At 51.5% G+C, this 7,950-nt stretch overlaps 2 protein-coding genes across 3 annotated transcripts; one reads left to right on the forward strand and one right to left on the reverse strand.

The window, feature by feature from the left end:
- Window positions 1-288: 288 nt before the first annotated feature.
- Window positions 289-7,037, reverse strand: Chrne (cholinergic receptor nicotinic epsilon subunit). The gene is made up of 12 exons (XM_029483541.1): window positions 7,001-7,037; window positions 4,171-4,313; window positions 4,043-4,087; window positions 3,830-3,939; window positions 3,575-3,730; window positions 3,025-3,125; window positions 2,567-2,767; window positions 2,375-2,489; window positions 1,065-1,179; window positions 804-990; window positions 612-721; window positions 289-534 (listed from the first exon to the last, which is right to left on the reverse strand). Exons 1-12 carry the CDS (start codon window positions 7,035-7,037, stop codon window positions 379-381), a joined length of 1,476 nt encoding a protein of 491 aa, XP_029339401.1. The 3' UTR covers window positions 289-378.
- C11H17orf107 (chromosome 11 C17orf107 homolog) lies at window positions 1,130-2,310 on the forward strand. Of its 2 annotated transcripts, none has more exons than XM_021175537.2 (4): window positions 1,130-1,412; window positions 1,524-1,724; window positions 1,818-2,025; window positions 2,178-2,310. In XM_021175537.2, exons 1-4 carry the CDS (start codon window positions 1,347-1,349, stop codon window positions 2,216-2,218), a joined length of 516 nt encoding a protein of 171 aa, XP_021031196.2. In that variant the 5' UTR covers window positions 1,130-1,346; the 3' UTR covers window positions 2,219-2,310. The 2 variants fall into 2 exon arrangements, with proteins under 2 accessions (XP_021031196.2, XP_021031195.2); XM_021175536.2 differs by having other exon boundaries at window positions 1,818-2,096; window positions 2,178-2,291.
- Window positions 7,038-7,950: the final 913 nt, after the last annotated feature.

A 7,950-nucleotide genomic window follows, 5' to 3' on the forward strand; every position in this document is an offset into this window, starting at 1 on the left:
TGAAGTGAGGTGGATGAATAGGCCAGGGATCAGTCCTGACACTGTAGGACCCTTTGAGAATAGTTTTTACCAGCCCCAGCAGGGCCAGGCCAAACTTCTGGCTTCAGTGTTTCTATATCTGGGTCTTGTAAAAGACTCATTGGCTATCAACTAGATAAATATTCTTTAGGTTAGAAGGAGCCAAGAGCAAAATTGAACCAATTGCCTCCAAGTACCTGACCAAACCACCCACCCATCTTCTACTTCCCTGAGGAGTCGGACCCACCCACACGACCACACAACCCCTCCTGCAAGTTCACAAACCAGATTTATTGTCAGCAGCCTGTTTTCAAAATCTCTTTCTTGGGGGGTGGGGGAGAGGTGGGTGCCAGTGCAGGCTCATGGTTGGATGCACGGTGGGTAAGGGAGATCAGGAACTTGGTTGAAGTAACCCCCAAGGAAGATGAGAGTAGAACCGACGCTGAAGAGCACCAAAGCTGCCCAAAAACAGACGTTGTCCAGTGCCTTCCCCATACGCACCCAATCGGACAGTTCCTGTGAGAGAGTTTAGCGAGGGAGGAGCCTGGAGGGCGGGGCATCTAGCACTGCTCCGCCTCAACCTCCCAACCCACCTCTCCAGTGGCTTCCTGGTCTCTTGTGCTCTCAGCCACAAAGTTCACAGCATCCACACAGCAGCGGATCTCGGGGGCTGCAGCACCCAGGTTCTGGCAGAGGGCTGCTGCTAAGGCAACAGCAAGCGCTAGGTCATTAAAAGAGCGTCCCTAACGGCGAGTGTATGCCTTTGACCCAAGAGCAGTGCTCACCGGTCCAAGTTCCGTGCCTATGCCTTTGACCCTCAAACACCAGTTCGCTCCGCGGCTTTTTCAAGATGAGCTCCTCCGCTCTGAGCAGAATGCCCACAGACGAGGCACGCCTCGCTGGTGAGGTAGTTCGGGGGTCCTCTGGGGGTGGGCTCGAGCCCAGGAGACGCGGCAGCAGCTCTAATAAAATCTGCAGCCGGGGCAGAGAGAGGTTCCAAGCCCGCTTCCCACCCCCGGGCAGTACTTTCTCCAACCAGCGCTTACCTGGCGCAGCCGAGGGGATGTAGCATGAGTCGTTGGCGTCCGCAAAGATACGTTGAGCACGATGACGCAATTCATGACAATGAGCGTGGCAACCACCATGACGAAAATAAGATACCTGATATACAGAAGCCTGATGTCACGGCACCCCACAAACAGAAGGCACTAGCTGCCCTCTACCTCACAAATACCACCTCCTCTGAACGCTGGTGGCGTTACTTCTTGATCCTCCTCAACGATGCCAGAATTGTCCCGGCCCTTCTGCATATACCATCTGTTGCGGACATGAAGGGGATTCCCAGCAATTTGGACACCCTGCTGTGGGTCTACCACTTCCACAGCTCCACCGAGGTGAGGGTATTAGAATGGCCCACCCAAAGGCAGAAGCTGAAGAGGTCCCCAGCTCTTCCTGCTATGACCCTTTCCATGTGACCACTCCACTCACTACCCTTGCTCCTCCAGGTGGCCTTACAGCCTCCACTTCTATCTTCCCTGGAACTTGCTGTGGCCGCAGCTCACGAATATCTGGTGCAAAGGTTCAGAGAGCTTAAGTCCCAGGACCCCCTAGAATCCGACAAGTCGCCCACCCAGAAGGCCACCCTAGGACTGGTGCTAAGAGAAGCTGCAGCCAGCATCTTGAGCTTTGGAGCCACCTTGTTAGAGGTGCTGCTCTGGGAGGCTGAGGGATGGGAATAAAAGGGGGAGAGGGCTAGGCCAACAAAAGCAAGGACCTCTAGCCCATATGCCCCAATGCAGATCTCGGCCCTGTGGCTGCAGCAGGAGGTGCAGCGACTGGACGGCGGCAACGACTGCCCAGGCCCATCCCCAGACACTGGGGATCCTGGTAGGGCGCTGGCCCGTGTAGCCCTGGCCACAGGGCAGGGGATTCGGCAAGCTGGAACAGCAGCTGGCGCAAGTGCCCGGTACCTGATCCAGGGGGCGTGGTTGTACCTGTGTGGACGAGGTTTGCACAGGTCTACCTCATCTCTGCCACAAACCCTACGCCAACTGGGCCTTGGGGTCCCTGGGGATCCGGTGCGTTTGGGATAAAGGGTGCGACATGGGTCAGAGGAGGTGTGATTAAGGAGGTACTGAACTATACTGTCCTCTTGACAGAGATACTCGGGAAACCGCAAGGTGTCGCCCAGCAGCAGTGAGGAGAATGGGGAAACAGATCATCCATCCCTGTCCCAGTCCAACCCTGTGTCCAAATAAAAGTCCAGAACGGGACAACACCAGGTCCCTATGCAAGCCTTCTTTGGCTACATTCTCCATGCACGCCCCTATCTCTGTGGGATCCACTTTGAGATTACCTGCCCAGCAGTGGCACGCTCAGAGAAGTCTCTGGAATTTTCTGGGCAATTAGAAACAAGAAGACAGTCTGGGCTAGCAGGACGTTGATAGAGACCGTGCATTTCTGGCCACCAGCTAGAGGGAGCAAACTGTGAGAGACAAGCTAGGGAGCAAGCCCAGCCTGGGGTTCAGGAGTCAGGGTCACCCCTTACCCTGTGCAGGCAGGAAGTAAGCAAGCAGCACCAAGCCAGAAATGAGCACACAAGGCACAATGATGTTAATGACGTAAAAAAGCGGCTTCCGGCGGATGATGAGCGTATAGATGATGTCAGTTTCTCCAGGGCCTTCTGTGGAACCTCCCTCATAGCGGCGAATCACACCTGGGCAGTAGTCGATGGCCCATTCTCCATTCTCTGCAGGACATAGGGCACAGTCAGCCCGCACACCTGCAACTCCAGGCCAAGAGGGCCGCTTGAAACCTGGGCTGTCAGCACGGGGGCAGAATGGTAGAGAGGGGCATTTCTGGTGGGGGTGTGGAAACAGCACATCTAGACTGACTTCAAGAAGCTCAGCTTCTGGTTGTGTGGTTCAGGTCAAGCCCTACCCTGAACGTCCCCCCTTGAACCTTATCTGGGAGAAGATTTTTTGGAAAGGGGGTATATCCCTTCACCGGTAAAAGCTGCCGTGTCGATGTCAATCTTGTTGATGGTATTGCCGTCATCATCCACGGCAAAGATGAACTCCACCTCCTCAGCATTGTAGGTTTGGGAGCTGTGAAACAGGGCCAGTCTTTACCCCAGAAGCTGGCAGCCATCTTAGTTCCACCCTGGAAGCTTGGATCTGGCAGGGTAATATGGTTCTCTTCTTTTGCCCACATTCCCCAGTGCGTTCCCAATCCTGCTTCCTTTTCTGTTCTGTTTTGGATTGCTGATGGGCTCACCGTGCTATCCAAGGGATTCCTGGACTCAAGTAATTTTTATGCCTCAGACTCCTCCTGGGGAATAGCTGCGACTATGCGCTAAAACTACAAGATGGCAGCAAGAAACCTGTGCCCACCCCTACTGCAAACCTAATCCAGCTTCCCACCCCTTCACTCCAGTGCCTCACTCCAACTCCTTCCCAAAGTCCCTCTAAAGAAGACCCCACCTATCCCTCCATAGCAGGCCCTGTCCCCTGCTCTAGGCCCTTCTCAATATCATGATTGAAGTGATTCTTCCTACCGAAAAATGAGAGAGCAGTTCTGCCAGTCAAAGGGGAAATAGGTGACCTCCACTGCGCAGGTGCTGCGGTAGATGGCTGGGGGCAACCAGCTCACATAGCCTCCCTCATAGACTAGAACATTGCTGTCGTAGGCCACTCCAAACTGCCCATCAATACTGTGGAAACCAAGCTTTTCACATGTCTGAACCTCCTTCACCAACCAAATCCCCCAAAGCCAGTTCCCTTTGCAGCCTGCCCTCTTGGGTGATCCTCACTTGTTTTCTAGAACAATCTCTGGCAGCCATACATGTTCTGAAGGAACCCGAAGGATTCCTACACCTGCAAAATCGTCCTTGCTGTAGTTGAGCCGATAGTCGTGCCAGTCCTAAGAGGTGGGGACGAGAGAATGTGTGCTCTCCGTCTCCCACCTGGCATAAGAGAAGGGGCTTGGCTGGGGACCCTCCCACTGCTCCCCAGGTCAGACTCACAATGCCAATCCAGACACTGGTGGTCAGAGTTTCTTCTTTCTCGTTCTACAACAGAAAGAAGCCTGCTGAGGCCAGGAGTTAGGGGGTAGAAGTGAGGGTATAGGATTAGACTTGGGGGAAGGTCTTACCAGTGAGATGAGGTTGGTTAGGGTGACCTTGAGGGTGATGGTGACAGTGTCCTCAGGTCTCCTAACTGGCCGGCATTCTGGGTCATAATTGTCGAAGAGATGGTGATACAGGCTAAGCTCTTCATTCTTTCCCTGGCTTCTGCCTATGATTCAAAAAGAAAGGGTCATTGTACACAAAGCAGCAGCCCGGAAGGCTTCTCTGCCCCTCCCCCCCCCAGGCCAGTGCACCCCTCCTGTGTTTATATTTCTAGATTTTTCCTAAACCAACAATACTGCATCTGGGGACCAAGTACTGTCTCAGTCTCCACCCTGGTCTCAGTCCTTTTCCCACTTCATGTTGACATACGGATTCACCTGGCTCCCCTGACCCCTGTCCCTACCAAAGAGTGTCAGGAGAAGCAGGGCACCAAGCAGAGCCCCTGCCATCCTGATGTCTGGTTCTCAAGTTATTCTGAGCTTTGACAAGCTTGAGGGAACAGGCCAAGGTGCCTGTGTGAAGGGGAGGAGGGTGTTAGTTCCGGGCTAGGTTTGGGGACTGTCACCTAATCCTCTGCCCCTGCTGTGGGGGTGGGGGAGGCAGCTGCCCCATCCCGTGTCCCTTGCCCCACCCCATCCCAGCATCCTTTGCCTGGGTTTCAGCCAGTTCTGTAATCCACAAGGCCTATCATCTCAGGAGAGAAGCAGGCCTCTAACAACACTTGAAACCACAAGCCATTAGGCTGTAGACCCCATTCTCAACACATATTGCTATCTTCTGTACAGCTGCCCTGTATTGGTTATTCTAATGGATGCATCCAAGGGAGTAACATCCCGCACCTCCCATATTACCCCTGGCTTAGACACTTTTCTATTGCCATCCTAAGACCCCATATCCAAGGCAACATATAAAGAAAACATTTGAAGGTCGTGGTTGCTGAGGGTGAGATTCCAGAATCATCACGGTGGGGAGCACAGTAGCAGGCATGGTGCTGGAGCAAAAGCTGAGAGCCCACATCTTCAGATGACAGCCATGAAGTAGAGAACTGGCAATAGTCTTTTGAAACCTTAAAGGCCAACCCCAATGTCACACCTCCTCCAATAAGGCCACATTTAATCCTTCCCATACAGTTCCACCAACTAAGGACCAAGCATTCAAACATGAGCCTTGGTCCTTTGTGTGTGTGTGTGTGTGTGTGTGTGTGTCAGGGGGTATTCTCATTCAAACCACCACAACATCCCTGTGCAGTACATGCTATCATACCCTGACAGGGACCAATTCACACTATTACAGTTACACAAAAAGTCTCCATAAAGACCTAGCAATAAGACAGGTCATTGTACAGAATTAGTCTGCAGTGACAAGCTTGATCTGGCAAAGCCTACGTTCAGTACTGGGCCCAGAACCTTCACCATGACCCCGGGATAAGCCCACCTTGATCTCCTTTCTTTGAGCAGGACACCTGCTATCCCTCCCCTTTTCTTGCTGCCACATTATGGTGGTCATCAATGAGACTGTCTTTTCAACTGCTGTCCAAAACACACTGGTCTTGAGTATGACCCAGGCTGGTGCTGATGTTTTGAGCTTTCTGCCTCAGCTACCTGAGTGCTGGTATGACAGTCATAAGCCACTGGGCCTGGTTTTCATTGTTTCATTTATTTTTTAAGGTAGGTTTTGTAGAGCTCAGACCGGTCTCGTAGAGCTCAGACTGGCTTTGAACTCCTGATGTTCCAGGCTGTCTGGGGTCTAGGCCTGCAGGCGTGAGCTCTGTTGAGGCATTGCTTTTTAAAAAGCTTGCTAGGTCTTCCTCACTGGCTAAGAAGTAGAGGAATGTTGGCTTTTAAGGGAGGGGGATTCTTGAAACAGGGTCTCGTTATGTAGACCAGTCTAGGCTAGAACTATATAAGCCAACTCCACAGTCCTCCTGCCTCATCTTCCTAAGTGCTGAGACTCTAGACATTTGGACCATGCCCAGCTGGAAGCCCTTTATGCGTTACACCTTACGCATCACCTCAATCCAGGAAAATAATCACATCTGTCCTGAATGCGTGAAAAGAATCTGCAGTGGAGGGTCATTCACACAGGTGTGTTGGCTCGCTCATGCCTCTGTGATCATTTTACATTTCACAGAAAAGTTATGTTCAGCATTTCCTCATTTCTTTCCCTACCTGTCAAAGTCTCTCAATCCTCTGAGACCAGCATGGCCCTGGGCCCTTGTCTGTTTGTCACACTCATTTGAAGCCTGTTTCTCCTGCTACCTACTAATTTCTCATTTTCCACTGCAGACCCCAGAAAGGATTTATAGAAGTGAACTCACCACCTTGAACACCATGCTGAGCGCCGCTTAATCTAGTCACTGAGTTAGGGGACTGTGCTAAATGCAGACATTTGTTCAAACATTAGTGGGCACTTACAGCCCAGACACTATGATTATACAGGTTAGTAGTTGCTTGTGGGTGCTAGAGCTATGGCTCAGTGGTTTAGAGCCGCTATACTTCCGAAGGTCCTGAGTTCAAACCCCAGCAACCACATGGTGGCTCACAACCATCCGTAATGAGATCTGATGCCCTCTTCTGGAGTGTCTGAAGACAGCTACAGTGTACTTACATATAATAAATAAATAAATAAATAAATAAATAAAATCTTTTAAAAAAAAGTTGCTTCCGCTGAGTGGTGGTGGTAACAGCAAGTACCTTTAATCCCAGCACTCGGGAGGTAGAGGCAGAAGGATCTCTGTGAGTCTGAGACCATCCTGGTCTACAGAACAAAGTCCAGAACAGTCAGGGCTCCACAGAGAAACCCTGACTTGGAAAAAAAACAAAGCAGAAAAGAAAAAAAGAGGAGGGACCTCACTTGATCCACTGGCGAGCTTGCCAAGCTCCAAACCCATGGTCACAGGGACAGCCTTAGTAAAACTCAAACCAAAAAGACACAAATGGGGCCCAGTGTATATAACGTATATGTGTAAACGGTGGACTCAGGGTAAAGGTGCTGCCTGCAAACCTGATGACTTGAGTTTGATACCCTGGACCCACATGAAGAAAGGAGCAAGTGGACCAACTCCTACAGTTGTCCTCTGACCCTCACGCTCCTGTACAGACACTCATTCCTGACCAAGTCCATTCCTGAGCATGAACAGAGCATGAAGGGTAACTGGGATAACCTGGGGTCTCTCCAAGTCTCCTAACCAGCTGTAGGTGTCGGGAACATGCCTGTGAGCCAGTCTTGGTTTTGTATTTGTATATTAAAAATTCCAGTTTCTCTGGAGGCTGACTTCCAAGCTAGCCACAAAGATCTCAGCTCAGCAGGAAGCCACTCCCTCCTCCGACTCCTTTTGGCTGGCCGCTCTGAACAGCTGCGGCTGGCCCTGCCAGACTTCTGATCACCCAGGACCTTCTCAAGGTGCCATCCCCAGCTAGTCACAGGAGAGCTCCCTCTGTGGATAGGACAAATAGCAGTCTCTCTTTCCCAGCAGGGGAAGTGGGTTAGCAGAGCCAGGCCAGGGAGTACCCAGTAGACACTAACCAGCAGTGCTTCCCTGCTGGTTGGCTGTGTCCAAGGTGTTTAGTAGAGTCTGGCATGCTGCAGATACTTGATTGTTATCTACTGGACAAAGAGACTAAATGAACTGCTGGCATCTTTTTACTGAGAACTATTCTCTCCAACCACAGGTCCAGAGATATGATTGTGTGATTATCAGAAGGAAATGACACTCACAGGCTTAAAGATTTGCATACTTAGTCTCAGGCTGGTGACCTATTAGGAAGAAGGTGTGGCCTTGCTGGAGGAGGTGTGGCCATCAC

The sequence above is a fragment of the Mus caroli genome, chromosome 11 (assembly GCF_900094665.2).
Source record: "Mus caroli chromosome 11, CAROLI_EIJ_v1.1, whole genome shotgun sequence".
Taxonomy (NCBI): domain Eukaryota; kingdom Metazoa; phylum Chordata; class Mammalia; order Rodentia; family Muridae; genus Mus; species Mus caroli.